The sequence below is a fragment of the Carcharodon carcharias genome, chromosome 32 (assembly GCF_017639515.1).
Source record: "Carcharodon carcharias isolate sCarCar2 chromosome 32, sCarCar2.pri, whole genome shotgun sequence".
Lineage (NCBI taxonomy): Eukaryota > Metazoa > Chordata > Chondrichthyes > Lamniformes > Lamnidae > Carcharodon > Carcharodon carcharias.
Genome location: NC_054498.1, coordinates 6,880,605 through 6,900,761, shown reverse-complemented (window position 1 = coordinate 6,900,761; position 20,157 = coordinate 6,880,605). Strand labels below are relative to the sequence as shown.

At 42.5% G+C, this 20,157-nt stretch overlaps 1 protein-coding gene across 1 annotated transcript; it reads left to right on the top strand.

Annotated features, from left to right (window-relative positions):
- Positions 1–746: 746 nt before the first annotated feature.
- On the top strand, positions 747–18,793 carry synm (synemin, intermediate filament protein). Its single transcript, XM_041178523.1, has 4 exons — positions 747–1,730; positions 7,838–7,962; positions 11,584–11,648; positions 13,880–18,793. Exons 1-4 carry the CDS (start codon positions 936–938, stop codon positions 16,570–16,572), a joined length of 3,678 nt encoding a protein of 1,225 aa, XP_041034457.1. The 5' UTR covers positions 747–935; the 3' UTR covers positions 16,573–18,793.
- Positions 18,794–20,157: the final 1,364 nt, after the last annotated feature.

The following is a 20,157-nucleotide window of genomic DNA, read 5'->3' as shown; positions in this document are numbered from 1 at the left end:
TCCATCATGAGATTGGAGTTGGAACAATTAACTAATTTAAAAAAAAATTAAAGCATGCTACCCTTGTGAAATGGATCGGAGGAGGAGGAATCGGAGAACACAGCCCCGGTGTATTGGCAGGAAAAGAATGCCACTGCCCAATCGTAAAATACAAAATGACTGAGGTACAAAAATTCCTAAAATTCACCACCAGTCAAAAGCTGTGGGATGTAAACTTCTGCACATTCTCCATCAATGCTGCTTTGTGATCAAATTGGCTTGGGGTTGCAGTGAACCAGGGTTACGAACTGAATGACATTAGCTTTTCCTGCTCCACACCCTGTCCTAACATTCTCTCCAATGAGATGTAAACTGAGGAGTGGGAGCAGACAGTCCCAGCATTTAAAAGCATGGCTATTTTTTTGGGATGATTCAGGGCTGTTATGCTCACTGGGTTTAAATGTTTGGAAAGCAGATCCTATGTCGTTTTGCATTTGATTAAGAATACAGTTGGGTTATTGAATAAGGGTCACATTACTCCTCAAATCTTAAACATTATTTTATTTTGAGACTCAAGCTTTGTTGCATAGCCCATGCCAAAAAATATCGAATGTCAAGGCTTTCAATCTGGCAATTCAAGAAACATGCTCAACTGATTTGTTAATATAAGCATTTCTGACCACCAGGGGTCAGTTGATCCAGTTGTTGAAGTTCTGAGTGAGTTAAAGAGTTCCCAATGGCTCAAAAAGTTTGTACCTCCCCCTTTATAGCTGGTACCACCTGTCAGTGCTTGAAGAGAGAAAGAGAGACACACACACAGATGCAAACAGTCTCTCTCCTTACTGCAGGAGAATCGCAAGATAAGGAACTTAAACAACACACAAGTCTTAACAGTGCATTCAGTTTGAGTGAGGGAATCAGGTTGGGGAGCAGGAGCAGGAATACAAGCCGGAATAATGTTTCCATTCAAATCCTCGATTCTTCATGAAAAAGCTCAGCTTCAAGAGCTCAACCATCGCTTGGAGTCTTACTTATCCAGGGTCCGACAACTGGAACAAGTAAACCAAAGTCTTGTCGCTGAGATCCAGCACTTAAGGAGTGAGACGAGGACGGAAGAAAGGAATGCTTATGTGGATGAGATCAATAAAATGAGATGGGAACTGGAGGAGCTGATGTTCGAGAAATCAAAAGCTGAAATGCAACGAAGCAACCTGTGGCAAGAGATCCAAGAGCTACAGGAGCACCACACCACTGAACAAACAGTTCTTAAAAATATAAGCCAACAGCTGGCTGAACATGAGAAGGCCCTTCAAGAGACTGAAACCACCAACGGGTCTCTCGAGGCGTACATCTTCGAGCTACGGGCAGAATGTCAAACCTTAGAAGACCGGCATGTGCGAGCAAGGAGGGAAATGAGGGAAAAGCTGAGGAGAGCTCCACAGCTCCTGGTTTCTCAGGGGTACCACGCAGCTCCAGTGACGGGAGAGGATTTCGAACATCATGCCCTCGCCATTTCAACAATGTGGGAGGAAAACTTTGCGATCTACAAGAGCAAAATTGAGGAACTTGAAACTGCTGTCCAGCTGGACAAAGAGAGAGGTGAAGAATTGAACGAGGAGAGAGCACTTTTGATTCGGGAGATAGAGGCACTGAAGAAGGAACTTGAAGATCAATTTAATCTCCAGAACCAACTGGAAGAAGACTTTTTAACATTTCAACAGAAGCATGATATGGATATGGAGGAATACCAGGTGAGTACATTTGGAAACACTGCCCATTATACTGAAATCACATGTGAAAGGAATGGGCTTGGGTAGTTTTTTTTTAAACTCATAATCTCTGTCCATTTGTGTGGAAACCTGCTTATTAAGTTTACAATAAGGATGTCTTAAAGCACTTACCAGTTAATTAAATACTTATTTTTTCCCAAACGTAGCCAGTTTTTTAATGTTGAAAACAGTGCAGTCAAGTGATGCACAGTAAGGTCCCACAAACAGGAATGTGATAATGACCAAATAACCTGCTTTAGTAATGTTGGTTCAATATATTGGCAGAGGCATTGGGGAGAACTCCCACCTTATTTTTCAAAATAATGCCATCGAATCTGTTATTGGCTGTGGTGATTTAGCGGCTGTCAGTTGGGGTAGCGGTTGAGGCCTGGCAATTGACTGAGCAAAGGGAGTGGGAAAGTCAACCAGATTGTTGCTACTGGTTAGAGTCTGCGGACTCCAACTGGGGAATGGAGGCGCGTAAGATAGGAACTGGATCAGGCTCTGCTGAGAAGCTCTGCAAACTCAAATAGCCTGAAGTGTCACACAAGTGAAAGGTGCTTCTAGGTGAGATGCAGGAGAAGAAACAAGAGAAGTGGGGAGAAAACTGGGGGCAATTTCTTTTGAAAATTCATACCCTTATTGAGAGAAGCGTTTGTAAGAAAAGACAAATGTGTGATTAAATACATTTTACTGTCGAACAATCCATTTCAACTCGGTAGATATTTTGAATTTTCAGCATTGCTGCACCCAGGCTGAGATATTCAGTGCAGGTATTAACATTCCCCAAGGTATTCAATCTGGATTACGTAAAGGAGAGTTGAAGGATTTTCAGACCTTCAAAAGCAACTTCAACAGTAATTTCAAAGACTCATTTTTCAAGACAGAGTTGAGCGACTTATGGGTGAATGTTAAAGGTCAATGTTTGGGCCGTTAAGTTTAACTGATCAGGGGGAATTGGACCAAAGAGGGGAGTATTTCAGCTGGAGCTCTCAGTATCAAGTCCAAGTCACTTTTCATGTGTGGACCTAGACAATGACTGCTGGCAGCCCACCCAACTGTGGAAGCCCATGATAAGCTGAGTAAAACCTTAGCCTCATCCCCCATGTGCAACATGGAATTGAACAGAAGTTAAGAAAGTGTGCACAAACAGAGCTTGATTCCTGGTCCATTCTGAGTTAACTGATCAGAACCCGGCTATTTGTGAAGTAGAGAATAGCCGCTTTGTTTCCCCTGATAACAACAATGAGTTTGCAGTTACTGAGAGAGGTGATAAAGCTGCATAAATGCAAGTTCTTTCAATTTCAGGAAGCTCCATGAGCGGTTCTGCTCTATAAATCTACCGGTGAGATGTCACACAAGGAATGTATTTTGTGTCTGTAGAATTTGAGTATTTACAGAACAAATTCCTTCACTTCACAGAAATGTGATAGAGGTGTTCATAGTTATGAAAGGTTTGGATAGGGTAGATAAGGAGAAACTGTTTCCAGTGGCTGGAGGGTTGGTAACCAGAGAATGCAGATTTAAGATAATTGGCAAAAGAACCAGAGAGGAGCTGAGGAGAATTCTATTTCCGCAGTGAGTTGTTATGACCTGGACTGCACTGTCTCAAAAGGTGGAGGTAGCAGATTTACTATTCACAAACACAGGAATGACTGGATAGCGATCAGAAGTAGGAAGAGTGGCTGTCCATTTTTACCCTTTGCTTAACCCATAACGGGTGCTGTGAACAATTGTAACACCTTTATTAGTGCCCCATTGAGATGATCCAACTCAGCACAGCACAGGAATAAGCTTCCCCTCCTCAATACCAAACCTATCAACGCATTTAACCACGGAACATCAGTGAACAAGGAATCATACAGTAGAGAAGGAGGCCTTTCGCCCCATCATGCCCATGCTGGCTCTTTGGAAGAACAATCTGATTAGCCCCACTCGCCCAGCTGTTTCCCCATTGCCCTGAACTGTTTCCTTTTCAAGTATTTATCTAATTGCCTTTTGGAAGTTACTAGTAAATCCGCTACCACCACCTTTTCAGACAGTGCAGTCCAGGTCATAACAACTCGCTGTGGAAATAGAATTCTCCTCACCACCCCTCTGGTTCTTTTGCCAATTATCTTAAATCTGCATTCTCTGGTTACCAACCCTCCAGCCACTGGAAACAGTTTCTCCTTATCTACCCTATCCAAACCTTTCATAACTGTGAACACCTCTATCACGTTTCTGTGAAGTGAAGGAATTTGTTCTGTAAATACTCAAATTCCACAGACACAAAATACATTCCTTGTGTGACATCTCACTGGTGGATTTATAGAGCAGAGCCGCTCATGGAATTTCCTGAAATTGAAGAACTTGCATTTATGCAGCTTTATCACCTCTCTCAGTAACTGCAAACTCATAACAAAAACAAAAATACCTGGAAAAACTCAGCAGGTCTAGCAGCATCTGCCAGGAACACAGTTAACGTTTCGAGTCCGAATGACCCTTCAACAAAACTAAGTAAAAATAGAAGAGAGGTGAAATATAAGCTGGTTTAAGGATGGGGGTGAGGGGGGGGGGGACAGGTAGAGCTGGATAGAGAGCCAGTGATAGGTGGAGATAACCAAAAGATGTCACAGACTAAAGGACAAAGAGGTGTTGAAGGTGGGGATATTGTCTAAAGGAATGTGCTAATTAAGGGTAGAAAGCAGGACAAGCAAGGTACAGATAGCCCTAGTGGGGGTGGGGGGGAAGGGATCGAAATAGGAAAAAAAGTAGAGATAAAACAATGGATGGAAATACACTTAAAAATAATGGAAATAGGTGGGAAAAGAAAAATCTATATAAATTATTGGAAATAACAAAAAGGAGGGGGGGAAATCGGAAAGTGGGTGGGGATGGAGAAGAGAGTTCATGATCTAAAATTGTTGAACTCTATATTCAGTCCGGAAGGCTGTAAAGTGCCTAGTCGGAAGATGAGGTGCTGTTCCTCCAGTTTGCGTTGAGCTTCACTAGAACAATGCAGCAGGCCAAGGACGGACATGTGGGCATGAGAGCAGGGTGGAGTGTTGAAATGGCAAGCGACAGGGAGGTCTGGGCAATGCTTGCGGACAGACCGAAGGTGTTCCGCAAAGCGGTCACCCAGTCTGCGTTTGATCTCCCTAATGTAGAGGAGACCGCATTGGGAGCAGCGAATGCAGAAGACTAAGTTGAGGGAAGTGCAAGTGAAATGCTGCTTCACTTGAAAGGAGTGTTTGGGCCCTTGGACGGTGAGGAGAGGGGAAATAAAGGGGCAGGTGTTGCACCTTCTGTGGTTGCATGGGAAGGTGCTGTGGGAGGGGGTTGAGGTGTAGGGGGTGATGGAGGAGCGGACCAGGGTGTCATGGAGGGAACAATCCCTGCAGAATGCCACCGGGGGGGTGAAGTGGGGAGGGGGGGGTGGGGGGGGGGGGGGGTGAAGGGATGATGTGTTGGTGGTGGCATCATGCTGGAGTTGGCGGAAATGGCAGAGGATGATCCTTTGAATGCGGAGGCTGGTGGGGTGATAAGTGAAGACAAGGGGGACCCTATCATGTTTCTGGGAAGGAGAAGAAGGTGTGAGGGTGGATGCGTGGGAGATGGGTTGGACACGGTTGAGGGCCCTGTCAACCACTGTGGGTGGAAAACCTCGGTTAAGGAAGAAGGAGGACATGTCAGAGGAACTGTTTTTGCAAGTGGCATCATCGGAACAGATGCGACGGAGGCGAAGTAACTGAGAGAATGGGATGGAGTCCTTACAGGAAGCAGGGTGTGAGGAGCTGTAGTCGAGGTAGCTGTGGGAGTCGGTGGGCTTGTAATGGATATTGGTGGACAGTCTATCACCAGAAATTGAGACAGAGAGGTCAAGGAAGGGAAGGGAAGTGTCAGGGATGGACCATGTGAAAATGATGGAGGGGTGGAAATTGGAAGCAAAATTAATAAATTTTTCCAGGTCCAGACGAGAGCATGAAGCAGCACTGAAGTAATCATCAATGTACCGGAGAAAGGGTTGTGGGAGGCGGCTGGTGTAGGACTGGAACAAGGAATGTTCCACATACCCCATAAAGAGACAGGCATAGTTGGGGCCCATGTGGGTACCCATAGCCACACCTTTTATTTGGAAGAAGTGACAGGAGTTTAAGGAGAAATTGTTCAGTGTGAGAACAAGTTCAGCCAGACGGAGGAGAGTAGTGGTGGATGGGGATTGTTCGGGCCTCTATTCGAGGAAGAAGCGGAGAGCCATCAGACCATCCCAGTGGGGGATGGAGGTGTAGAGGGATTGGAAGTCCAAGGTGAAGATGAGGCGGTTGGGGCCAGGGAACTGGAAATTGTTAATATGATGTAGGGTATCAGAGGAATCATGGATGTAGGTGGGAAGGGACTGGACAAGGGGAGAGAGAATGGAGTCAAGATAGCAAGCAAACTCATTGTTGTTATCTGGGGAAACAAAGCAGCTATTCTCTACGTGGCACAAAGCTTCACAAATAGCCGGGTTCTGATCATTTAACTCAGAATGGACCAGGAATCAAGCCCCGTTTGTGTACACTTGCTTAACATGCACATGGGGAGGGGGGAGATTGCAGAGCAACAACACTTCTCAGCATCTGAATACTGAGTTCAGGGAATATTTAGAGAAGCACTTAGTGATGGAAAGGGTGAAAGCTGTTTGTATAAAACTTTCAGGATCTGAAGTGTTGGACTCTTGCCTAGGAAACGCAAGTTTAATGCCAGTGTGCCTGATACTTGCAGCTTGGTGCGTACTCAGCAGCCAAGTCCATCTCTATGGGGGCCATCGGGGGAATAGAAACTGGATGAGGATTTTCCATTTTTTTGCCTTCTCCCCTGAAAGTGCTGACTCTCGTTGGGTACAACTCCCTGAACACTGGCAGCTCTCTTCCAGCCTGTTTGAGTGACCCAGTCCTCATAGACAGTGGGTGTTGGCAGGTTGGTGAGTGTGGCTGAGGTGTGGGGAGGGCAAAAGAGGGGAAGGGGCTCACAGCCAAACCAATTCTGTACTTACCTGACATCTGTGCTTCCTAGAGCTCCCTCATGTTAACAAGAGATCGGGGCTAGGGGTCCTGGCTGATTTATGTTACTCCCTGCTATTCCACGGGCACTGAGGCCAATTGCAACTGCTGCTCCAGCTGAAATCAAGCAGCTCAGCGCAGTCTGGGGAGCGGAACTGGGACTGATCTGATCTGTCACACTCAGCGTTTCACAGGGAATGGGAGAGAAGCCCTAGCTGGTAAAAGATAAAAGGCAAAATTGGTGCAAAAACATCAGTTTTAAGCTCAGAGAAAGACATCCAGACATAACAGATATCTATTTCCGGGCACTTGGGTTTGAATCCGACCCAGTTTGTTTGAAGAACATCCCCCACACTGACATTGAGATGGCACACCGTGTTTGAACACTATTTTATAATCTCTATAACAACTGGGTACAAATTCCATCCAGGCCTCTTCTGATAGTGTGATCCTTCATCTACTTGGGAAGAATTATGTGCCACGGTCAGTTTGCTGTGTCAGAATCTTTGACTGAGGGTTTACTGATGAAATCATGAGATAAATATGGCTGTTGAAAGCCAACTTAGCTTATTGTTGCGAAATGAGCAGGGGTGGGGGGGTTGTTGAGGCCTGCCTGGAGTGCTAGCCTCCAGGTCTGGCACTGGAAGGCCACCTCTTGGCAGTTAAATTGGTCCTCACAGCCTAATGGAACCTGGAGACTGATTGGAAAACCCAATCATCCTCCTTCGCTTGGCCTTAAGCGGCCCTTAATGAGCCTAATTGGTACCTGCCGCTTGTAGACAGATAGCCCTGCCCACCCCACTCCCCCCTCTCCCGCCCCACGCCCCCCCCCATAATTCCTCCCCACACTGCAACCCCCCCCCCACAACCACATTCGTCTGGAAAAATGTCCTGGAAGGGCAATGGAGCTGGGGAACCGACATACAGGCCAGTGTGCTATTTTGAGCCCTCCGGACTCCAGCGGGGTCTAAAATACAAGCCCTTGGTGTTGGATTAGACAGTGGATTAAGAACTGCAGTAGCTGCAGGTCTATCAGACTAACTGTGTCTTGGTTGTGGTGTACAGAGGGCGATTGATTTACTGGAGGATGAAAAGCAACATCTCATGTCAGCGATTACATTTAATCTCAACGAGCAACAACAGCTGATGCAGGTGAAGATGGGACTCAGTCTTGAGCTTTCTACCTACAGGTAATGTTTAGATCTTAAACTGTTTGACAGCAGGGTTGAATCCTGGTTAACAGAAATGGGCATAACTTCAATTCTGATCTGCACAAAATTCAAAGAAGTTAGAATTTGAATGACATGAATGATTGCAAGGTCAAAAACCAAGGAGGCAAGAAATTCCACAGTTTTGAGGGGGAACAAATTACAGTAGAAGATAGTGCAAGATGGTCTGATAGAAGATAGTGAGTTTTGATTTCAACACAGCTTAGAAGTGAGGAAGGACATATCAAGCAGAGAACAGAACAGTTCTGAGGAATAGTAATTGCAGTATCCATGAAATAAGGACAAGAAAGGTTGCAGTGGAACAAAGAAAAGTGAGATACCAGACATAATAAATGTCACTTATCAGATTATAACCTTTTTCTTTTATTCCTATTCAGGCGTGGAAGGGAGGTACAGGAAGAGTTTCTTATTAGGAGACAATTATTCAAGTCTTGGATTGATTTGGGATTTATGGAGAGTTAAGTCAGATACTTGTCAGACTGGCCCAGAATCAAATGTATTCAATGTTCATTAGACCATCATAGAAATAAAGGAGATTGATGGATTGGAAGGAGACCTTAAAAGCAAACTAAAAGACTACCATCATCTCTTTACAATCAGTGACATTAGAAACCAGTAAACCACAAAGACGTACAAATACTTGTCTTTCTATATTTTATATAACGTTGCCTTATTGGTGGATAAATCTTAAACCAGGCACAAATATCAGTCAGTCTCAACAGCCTGATTGGAAGTGAATGGCTACATGGATTTATCCTTGGCCTCTGATGCTCTATAGTATGCATCCACAAAGTCCCACAAAGACAGCCCATGTGGAGACACCCCTGCACCTGACTATCTGAGGGGAAAGTTAAGATGCCTGAAAAAAGTTATTTCAGAAAATTGGAGGAAGAGTGGAAACTGAAGTATATATATTTTTTAAAATATGAGTAATCTCCTCATGGAATTACTAGAATAGCACTGTCAACAATTGTCACATTAACAGATTGCTTGGAATGGAGGCTTGCAAATCCGGCTTTCCCTCCAGGGACTTGGGTTGGAATTCAGTCCAGACTAACAGGAACAATGTCTCTTCAGCATGAGAAGTTTCAATCTTACTGGGTATGAGGTCACAAAACAGAACATAGTGGCATAGTGGTATTGTCACTGGACTAGTAATCCAGAGACCCAGGGTAATGCGCTGGGGACCTGGGTTCAAATCCCACCATGGCAGATGGTTGAATTTTAATTCAATTGTCACTTCAGTTGACCATCTAATGACGATCATTAAACCCATCTGGTTCACTAATGCCCTTTAGAGAAGGAAATCTGTTCTGGCCTACATGTGATTCCAGACCCACAGCAATGTGGTTGACTCTTGAATGTCTTCTGAAATGATCTAGCAAGTCACTCAGTTCTTGAGGGCAATAAATGCTGGCTTAGCCAGTGATGCTCACATCCCGTGAATGAATTAAAAGAAAGTTAAATGAATCTCACTTAGAGATGTGATAGAGAGTCATGCGTGGAATGGAATATATCGATCACATGGCTGCATCAAGAGGTGCTTTATTGAGTTGAGCCTGTCACGTTACTAGGGCAAATAGAGAGAGAGAGAGAGAGAGCTTTATATCGGGCCTACTCCTGGCCCTGACATCCGATATGAAAGATAGAAATGTTCTTTTGATCTCCGGTACTGATCTATTACCTTGATATGTAGAAAAATGTAACACAACTCCAACTCCACTAAAATAAATCCTGAACTAACTTCATATATTTGAAAAACAGTTCTGCCAATTGAATGATTTCCTTATTTAAACTCAGTCCACGCTCTCACTAAGACCCTTGTTCTGAAGCCTTTCTTTGCTAAATGAGATTATCTCAAATGGAACTCCACAGTTGCCCTCAGTGTACCTGGGTTGGGGGGGTATTAAATCATCTGGGGTTCCTGATCACTATCCAGTGACCCCTTCTGGGAATTAAGTTTGTGTGAATTTTGGAGAGAACACATTAATTTCAGTCATGATACCCTTGATGTTGAATAATCATTAATGTATTGGGCCTACTGCTAAAGCCCACACGCCCCATCTCCCTTACCACTAATAAATCCAACAAACAAAGCAGGTGGAACTTTTTTACCCAGAGAGTGGTGAGTATAGCCTAGGTGCATTTAAGAAAAAACTAGTTAAACACATGAGGGAGAAAGGAATAGAAGGATTTGTTGATGGGGTTAGATGAAGAGGCAGAGTTGGTGAAGCACTTGTGGATCTTATACAGCAGCATATATCAGTTGAACCGAGTGGCTTGTTCCTGTGCTGTAAGTTCTATGTAAACTCTAACAAATGGAAGATCAAACCATACTCTGTTAATATAGTCAATGGAGCATAGACACTAGCATTGACCAATTGGGCTGAATGGCCCATTTCTGTACTGTTAATTTCAATGTAATGCTTCCAGGACCAGGGGAGAAAATGAAAGGGAAATGGCCAAAAAACAAATCCAATATAAATGACAATGTCAAAATGTTGTTGTTCCCACTGCTACATTACACTGTGAAATGCTGCATCAAGTGTTTTTCTTGGAACTAGTTTCTGGTGATTTCATATTCCACTCCAGCAAATGGGTCAACTGTTACATTGAGCTGTGCCAGCTCTTAGCAAACTGTTCCACTCTGACTCCCTGCATTAAAAACACTCCAGCATTGTTTTAGAAAATGCAGTTTGTGTTCAGTGCTCTTTTTTTTAGCTTTTGACATTTTATCTGCCTTCAAAGTATCAATTCAGCCGCTTCTCATCAACCGGATCACTCACTTTAAAATAAAAGTTCCAGTAATCTTTGAGTAACCTGATATTCCTTAACTCAGCCAACAATGTTAATATCCTGACCGAAGACAGGTTGCACAAGAAAATAACATTCCTGTACGTGGGGTTAAAGGTGGTGGTGAAAGATGGAATTAGTCACTTTTTCTTTGAAAGGAATAATGTAACATGCAAATATAGCCTCAAGAATCCACCATTCTTGCTGGTAATTTGTATATTATGTTAAGTTAGCATATGAAGTTTGGTGAATCAGTGAACTGTATAGTGCGATACTGAGTCATTTGAACCAGAAGATCCCATGTTCCCTAGTCTCTGCTGAACTAGGTGACCTTATGTGGAAAGAGGTGAAAAAAACAAGCAAACACGCTTCCTGGTCCTGAACACTACGCGTTAGAAATATCACACTTACAACATCGAGTGAGAACATCAGGCTCAGCGGTGTTGAACACTCAAACACTCATTGTGTAGTCTAGCACATGACCAACTTTTGACAAAAGAGCATATTCTCCACCCCCTACCCCTTCCTAAACTAGAGGTACTGAGCTTAACTGTTATACCCCTTCTGCCGTTCAGGCTGAGGTGAGCTATTTCAGCACAGACTCAAGATGAAAACTGGGCTGTTGATAACATCAAACCCTATGTGCACCTTAGCTGAGATGCATGTGTCCTCAACCTTGCCTAATAATCACATCATGCTTAGATACCTTGTGATTATCCTGTCTGGAATAAATGTGTAGACAAATGTGTAATACAAGTTGCCTTCACCACGAGATTCCTTGTCTTCCAGAGCCTTATTAGGAGAACACACCAAACATCAGGGGATAGAGCAGCATCTGCGAAAACCCAGACAAGGTAAAACTATTTTCTAAAAAGGATTTATTTGTTTGGATTGCTCAGACTCTCTATTGTTTAGCTAAACATCATGTGCAAATTTCTGAAAAGTATTCTTCAGATTACTCATATGGATAGATTTGCATCTGATCTGCAATTTTTCCTGACTACAGGTCCTACTTTCTGGAATTATTGGCTGGAACGACAGTTGGCTGAGTTTAAGTCTGGAGTTTAAGTAGCATTGGTGAACGGGTTTCTGTTTTGCACCCTAGTCTATGCTGAGTTAGTTGCAGTAGGGGATGTATGATTGGCTCAACAGCTTTGGACTAGTTTGGAGAAAGATTCTGCTGAAGGGTCGGCGACCTGAGCTGCACTATGTTTCTCTTTCCACAGGTGTTGCCTGACGTGCTGAGTAATTCCCTCATTTTCTGCTTTTACTCAAGAAAAGTCCACTGTTGCTGATTAGGATTGGAGAGTACAGGGTACTGGGTGAGGCTAGGGTTAGGCTCAGTTGTGATGCTGACACTCACTGTGTCAAATCACAAAAGAAGAATGGTCATGGAGATAGGTGTCAGAGGATGACTGTCCCCCAACGTGAGTCAGTGCCTTTCTAAGAAAAGGAGATTTTAAAAATGTTATGTTTATCCACCAGGTATACTGATTCTCTCCTTTCTTGATGATATTTTTAGTGACCAAACTATTGCCTTGGCTCAGATCAGCGAGCTCAGTTTATGTTCTTTTGTGTTTCTAACAACACAGCCTTGGAATTAAACCCAAGATTTTCTGATCTGTTTAGCTTGGTGCGTCATTGGTCAGTGATTCAGTCCCCTAATGTAGTCCATGGCAAAGGTTAGAACAGATCTGAACCTGGAGTACTGTGAGCAGGTCTGGCACCACACCTTAGGAAGGATATATTGACCTCAGAGGGAAGCGTTTTCCTTTATTCTTTCATGGGATTTGGATGTCACTGGCAAGACCAACATTTGTTGCTCATCCTTAATTGCCCTTGAACTGAGTGGCATACTCAGTCAAGAATCAACCACACTGCTGTGGGTCTGGAGTCACATGTAGACCAGACCGGGGTAAGGATGGCAGATTTCCCTCCCTAAAGGGCATTAGTGAACCAGATGAGTTTTTACAAGAACAGATGATGGTTTTGTGGTCACCATTACTGAGACTAGCTTTATATTCCAGATTTATTGACAGAATTTAAATTCTACCAGCTGCCACAGTGGGATTTGAATCCATGCCTCCAGAACATTCACCCAGGCCTCTGGACTATTAGTCCAGTGATGTTACCACTACACCAGAGTGCAGTGTAGATTTACTGGACTGTTACTTGAAATCTGAGGGTTAAATTACAAAGAAAGATTACACAAACTAGGATTGTATTTTCTAGATGTTAGATGGCTAAGGGGTTATTTGATCAAAGTCTTCAAGCTATTTAGAGCAATAGATAGGGCAAATGGAGAGAAACAAATTCTGGTTGGGGAGTCGAGAGTTAAGGGACATATTCTAAAAATTAGGACCAGGTCTTTCAGGAGCAAGGAAACATTTCTACAAGCAAAGGGTGCAAGAAGGTTGAAACCCTTCCGCAATTAATACTAGATCAGTTGTTAATTTTAAAACTGAGATTGATAGATTGTTGTTAACCAAAGATGTTAAGGAATATGGAACAAAGGTGGGTATATGGGGTTAGGTTGCAGATCAGCCATGATCTCATTTTTAAAATTCATTTATGGGATTTGGGCATCACTGGCTAGGCCAGAATCTATTACCCATCCCTAATTCCCTAGGTGGTGAGCTACCTTCATGAACTGCAGCCCAAGTGGTGTAGGTACACTCAGAGTGCTGTTAGGGAGGGAGTCCAATTTTCTGTAGCAGTCTGATACAACTGAGTGGCTCGAGGGCATTTAAGAGTTGCTGTGGATCTGGAGTCACATTTTGGGTGCAGATTTCCTTCCCTAAAGGGCATTAGTGAACTAGGTGGGTTTTTACAATTGGTTTCATGGTCATCATCACACTTTTAATTCCAGATTTTTATTGAATACAAATTCCACCATCTAACATGGTGGGATTCAAACCCAGGTCCCCAGAGCATTACCCTGGGTTACTAGTCCAGTGTCAATACCACTACATCACCACCTCCCCAACTCCTGTTTCTATTTCAACACTGAAGTCAGTAATGCTTTTGCTACATCATTGAACATAGAAACAGGCTCTTGTACTAAATTACGTATGTTTTTCAACAGGCACAGATACAAGATCACATTCATACAGTGTCGTGGTACGGCCGGCTCATGACACTCTAGATAGAAAGAAATGGAAGCCAACCAGCATAAATATTCCTTCAAGTTTCAGGAGAGATACCGTGATGATCAAAAAAGGAACAACACCAGAACCTGTTCCATCCACAGTACCTGCAAGAAAGACTATTAATAGTTCTTTATCAGATGAAGATCTGCTTTATACCGATGACACGTCATCTTTGTCAACTCAAAATGTAGCTTCTTCAGCAAAGTCAATAAATGCCCACGGGGATGCTGCCAGGTTTATACCAACAGCTTCTGCCCTACACAGTACAATGAAGGATGCTGCAGTTCCACAACAAGGATTTCCAGAAAAGATTGACAGGAAGAGTAAAGTGATAGTACCTGGAGCAGAATATGTTGCAGAGGTGGCCACACATAAATCCAGAATAGTAGTCAAGGAGTCTGACAGTGATGATAAAAGGGATGTTTCATATAACTTTAAATCTCGGAGTCCAAATGAATCACCACAATCTTCTAGTGAGGTGCAAGATTATGATTTTAACAGGCGGTCTACTGAACCAACTGATGAGGAAGAGTATGAGAGAGAGCCTTCAAAGGATGTGATCACAGTCAGAAGTGCTCCAAAAGATTTGGAAGTCAAAGTAGACCTCAGTAATGTGGGGCCACCCATCACCCCTGACAGATACATCTGTGAGGCAAGTACAGAATTAACAAAATATTTCCATTCTGATAATATTATAGAAAAGAACAAAGAGGTACCTACAATGGGTGCTGTGGAAGAGATATTGACAAAAACTAATACAGAGGAGTCAAATGATAATCAAGGAACTGTTATCTCTAAAGAAGAGAAGATCTTGACAAATGACATTAGAATTGGAGACATCATTAAAACTGTCATAAAACCTACTGATTTGGAAAAAATGAAGGCTTCACCAGAACCTGTAATCACTTATCAAATTGAGGAGGAAGAAATGCTGGATGATGGCACAATCAAAAGAGAAATTATCATTCAGTCAAGAAGAGAAGAAACTGTTGATGTAGCAGATGAGTCCACTCTGGAAGAAATGTTGAATATGGATGCCAAAAGTTCAGAGCTTCAACTGAAAGGGGCTTTGGAGCATTTAACAGAGTCAAGGTCAGAGAATCTCATAGATGGACCGCTCAGCCTACACAAAAAGGGAAGACAAGCTCCAGGGAAAGTATCAGTAAGTGTTGAGATGGGTGAGCAAACCTCAGAGCAATCTGGTGAAACTGATGATTTCTCTATGCCTGCAGACATGATTCCATTGTCTTTGGGAGCAGAGGAGAGTGATTACGAAGGAAAGGACGGCACATACGAAGAAGTCTTAAACGTCACAATGACTGCTGCGGACTTTAGGAAAACGATGCTATCAAATACAGAACCGCTATTGCAGAAATTCACAGAAAGCTCATCTAGCTTTTCACCTTCCAATGAAAAAGCACGTGAAACACTTCACGAAACAGAAACAAAGTTACATTGCCTTCAAGGCGATGAAGACACAGAAACTGTTAAACAGACCAAATTCACTCTGCAAGATTCCTTGTCTAAAGAACTCTCTGCACCGTGCATAATAGAAGAATCGATTAAAGTCCCTCAAGGTGTTCAAGCGTCCATCGTAGAACTACTGAACGAAGAAACAGAGGATCCTAAACTTAAACTAAAAGGAGCTTTACAGCAGCTGCAAGGGGCGGTACCAGAAAGTCTGAGGGATGAGCTTTCAGTACTCACCAGAGATGCCCAAGAGGGATCAGACAATGTATCAATTAATATTAAAAATGTACAACAATCTTCTCATCGTGGTGTTGTCACTATAGAGGCAGAGGTGAATGTGTCACAAAGCCTTGACCCAGAAGACTTTTATTTGATGGGCGAATACATTGGAGATGAAGAAAACAAAGATGAAATAGGCTCGGGACTAAAATTTCTCAATACTCAAGAGAAAATACAGGAATTATTAGGTGGGAAAGGCCTTAAAACAGTTGACACTTTGCATGATGAAGAAGGAATCAATGCAAGGGTCAGCGGTATTAATGAACAACTCATGTCTCTGTCAGAAACCAGTGCAAGAAGTGTGGAAGACACTGAGTATACAAGTTCTCAAGATCTCACAGGTGGTCCAGCTATCCATGAAATGACCAAGTCAAGTGAAATGGAAGGTGACCTGTCCAAACAAAGTACTTGGTTCCAAAAGGCAACAGGTGAAATGGATGGAGAAGAGTTCCTTCATAGAACCTCAGACCCTGTTGATCCATCAGAAACCTTTCACATGGACATAAACAGAATGATGTCGATACGCACCACTGGAGGTGACAGTGGGGAAGGTATGACACTCATAACTCAGCAGCAGGAAATTGCTGAAGGAACAGATGGAAGAAGACTTGTGGGTCATATGGGTTGGTATGAAGAATGGGAATCTGGGAGCAGTGGTGTCAATGAAGTGGGTGTTACTGATGCAGTTGAAGAGGAAGATCTACAAGCTTCTGATCCAGAACTAATGCAATATGCTGCTTCTTCAAAAGTCCTGACAAAAGCCAGGATCATTGCATCTGAAGGTATCACACAAGTGGCCCGCAGTGAACAAAAAGTTATTGTTACGTACGTTGACGAGAGTCAGTCAGATGACTTGCCTCAGTCTGCTGATGAACTGTAAAGAACCTTCGAAAGAGTGGATTATTTGAACCAGAACCTAGTCAATATAAACACAATCAGAGAATAACTGATACTGAGCATAGTTTATGCAGACGCAATGAAATAGGATGCTTTTATGCTTTGATAATACACTGCTTGAAAGTTGTTTATCTGGTGCATAATCACACACGCGTGTGCTATAAAAAAAATACACATGACACTTCTGGTTACCCAAGGCCTCATAATGTCACAGAAATCACTCCCAAGTGAAAAATAATTATTTAAAAATAATCTCGCAGGCATGATATAAAATAGTTTCTGTTGACTAAATTTTCAGAAGTGATATCAGAGGAAAAAGAAAAGATTATTGCTGACTGTCTGAGAGGATTGACTGAAAGTGGTAGCACAGGGCCATTGGCATTGAAGTGATTTATCTGGGGTGTTTGTGTACAGGTAATTGCAATTTAAAGGTCTTACAATATTTTAGTGCTGATTTGAAGTGTAATATTCGTGCATAGGCTGGAGTATTTTCCTATAGACAGTGAGCTCTAAGTTAAATTGTTGTGCTGTAGAGTTTAACTGATACATAATTGAATTTAGGACTCCTCTGGGTCATCACAGCGGTAACACTTTCTCTCCACAGATGCTGTCTGACCTGCTGAGTATTTCCAGCCTTTTCTGTTTTTATTTCAGATTTCTAGTGTCTGCAGTGTTTTAGCTTTTGTGTTAAAAAGAAACTATACAATTCAGACATTAATTTTACAGTAATTAAACCACCCAGGTGAAACAGGAATTAAACATTAATAACTTTAGGTAAATTAAGAGAAACTTAAAATACCAGTTTTACCTTTCTCTATACTCTGCTTTTTTTTTAAAGAACTTTATCCCTAACCAACTGTGCTCGAATTCCTTCAGCATACTTTTCACTCCATGTCCTCAGGTCCTATCATTTCTTTTGGACGTGAGCCTCCGATAGTGTAAAATTGTCAATTCAGGAAGCAGCGTTGCAGGACGAGATACTGTGTGCAATGCATCAGGAGCCTGATCACTGCTTGGGAATAGCATAGTATTCCAAGGATTCAAATTTTGATCACCAGGTTCCTGGATACAAAGTTCAGTTATGCTTACTGTCAATGAGAAAATAAATTGATTAAAATATAAAATATCTTTTAATAATTTAAATATAAAACATTTCTTCCATCTTGGGAGATCCTGCATGTTTTGTGCCTTATTTCCTGTGAGTTTACAGTGCTCAGAATTATATTGTTTTAATTCACGGAAGCTAAAAATGGTCTTTACGTTTTGATCTACGATTCCCCCGTGACAACTCTCGAAAATTGGAACATTTGAACATCACTGGTAATTTTAGCTTCCTGCTTTCTTTTTAACTCCTTCAATCATGGAGATATAATTTGGAACTGTAGCAGCGGCACTCATACACCCCACCAAATATGGAACTATTATTATAAGCAAAATTAGTGCAGACATCAATAAGAATCAAAGCTACTCAATAATGGTCTAGTTTGTGATATGATTTAATCAGTAACGTGTCACAGGAAGGTCAGATGTGTCAAGAGCTTGGATTAGAAGCTTCAGTTATGTAGAATAAGGAACGGGTAGCGGATGTATCATATCATGATGTTAACCACATTTGTGGTTGGAAAGAAAGAATGAACTTGCATTAACTTAGCATTTTCTATGACTTCAGGATGTCCCAAAGCACTGAACTGCTATAGAAGTGTAGCCATTGTAGGAAATGTGGCAGCCAATTTGTGCACAAACAGCAATTTGAAAATGACCAAACTGCTTTTTAAGTGATATTGGTTGAGGGATAAATATTGGCCAGGAGCCTGGTGAGAACTCCTTTGCCCCTCTTTCAAGTGGTGCCATGGGATCTTTTACGTTACCTGACAGCAGACTATGCCTCGGTTTATGTCTCATCCGAAAGGCAACTGGGGGCTTGGGATTGGGGGGGGGGGGGGGGGGGGGTTGTGGAGGAGCTGAGCAGACTGGCCAAGAAACCCTTACACAACATTGGTGTCATCACTAATGACACCATTTATTCTTGTGCTGTGCTAACATCAGAATTTTTTTTTCTCTCTAGAATAAAACCAAACCAAAGTGTTGGTTTGTGCTGGATATATTATAATGAGACAAAAACAAAAACAAAAGTACCTGGAAAAACTCAGCAGGTCTGGCAGCATCAGTGGAGAGTATTCAATATTCAGTCCGGAGTTCAACAATTTTAGATCATGAACTCTCTCCTCCATCCCGATCCCCTTTCCGTTTTTCCCCCTCCTTTTTGTTTTTTCCAATCATTTATATAGATTTTTCTTTTCCCACCTATTTCCATTATTTTTAAATGTATATCCATCCATTGTTTTATCTCTACCTTTTAGCCTTTTTAGTATTCCTTCACCCCATTCTACCCCCACTAGGGCTATCTGTACCTTGCTTGTCCTGCTTTCTACCCTTAATTAGCACATTCCTTTAGATAATATCACCACCTTCAACACCTCTTTGTCCTTTTGTCTATGACATCTTTTGGTTATCTCCACCTATCTCTGGCCCTCCACCTAGCTCTTCTTGTCCCAAACATCACCCCCCCCCCCACCTTAAACCAGCTTATATTTCACCCCTTTTCTATTTTTACTTAGTTCTGTTGAAGGGTCATGAGGACTCGAAATGTCAACTGTGCTCTTCTCCGCAGATGCTGCCAGACCTGCTGAGTTTTTCCAGGTATTTTTGTTTTTGTTTTGGATTTCCAGCATCCACAGTTCTTTGCTTTTATCTCTATATTATAATGAGACTTTTGTTCCTGATGTTAAGGTTCATAGACTGCAGGCTGATAAGTGTGTGTGGAGGTAAGAAACCTAGCCCTGCCGTTGATTGAGAGCTAGTGCAGACCGCTAAGAGTATTGGGGATGAAATACTCAGTTCATTATGGAGGAGATGGTTAATATAAGGTTACAGAGTGGCTAAATTGGAGATGATAATTTAGGGTTGATGTACACGTTATAGCCACAGTTATTCTCTGGCTAGCAATTTTGTAGTTGTTTTCTGTATTCATTTGTAAAAATGTTTTAATTTAGCAGTAAAAACCTTTTTCAAATCCTAGGATCCAGTTATTTTAATTTAAATTGTTGTATTACACGCTCATGTACTGCAAACATTAAAGATATTAAATCTTTTCAATGATTCAGTCTCCACATATACCAGACTGAGGCAATGGACTTTTCCTTCCACTGTGAATCTACGGAACATTTCTAGTCGTGTTTCCACTGACCAAAAACTTCTCTGAATATCTAAATTGGCAACCTAACTCAACAGGGTGTTGGGACTTGACTCCCTTCTCTCTCCCCTTGTCCAGTCCCTTCCCACCTACATCCGTGATTCCTCTGACACCTTACGTCACATCAACAATTTCCAGTTCCCTGGCCCCTACCGCTTCCTCTTCACCATGGACGTCCAATCCCTCTACACCTCCATCCCCCACCAGGATGGTCTGAGGGCCCTTAGCTTCTTCCTCGAACAGAGGCCCGAACAATCCCCATCCACCACTACTCTCCTCCGTCTGGCTGAACTTGTTCTCACGCTGAACAATTTC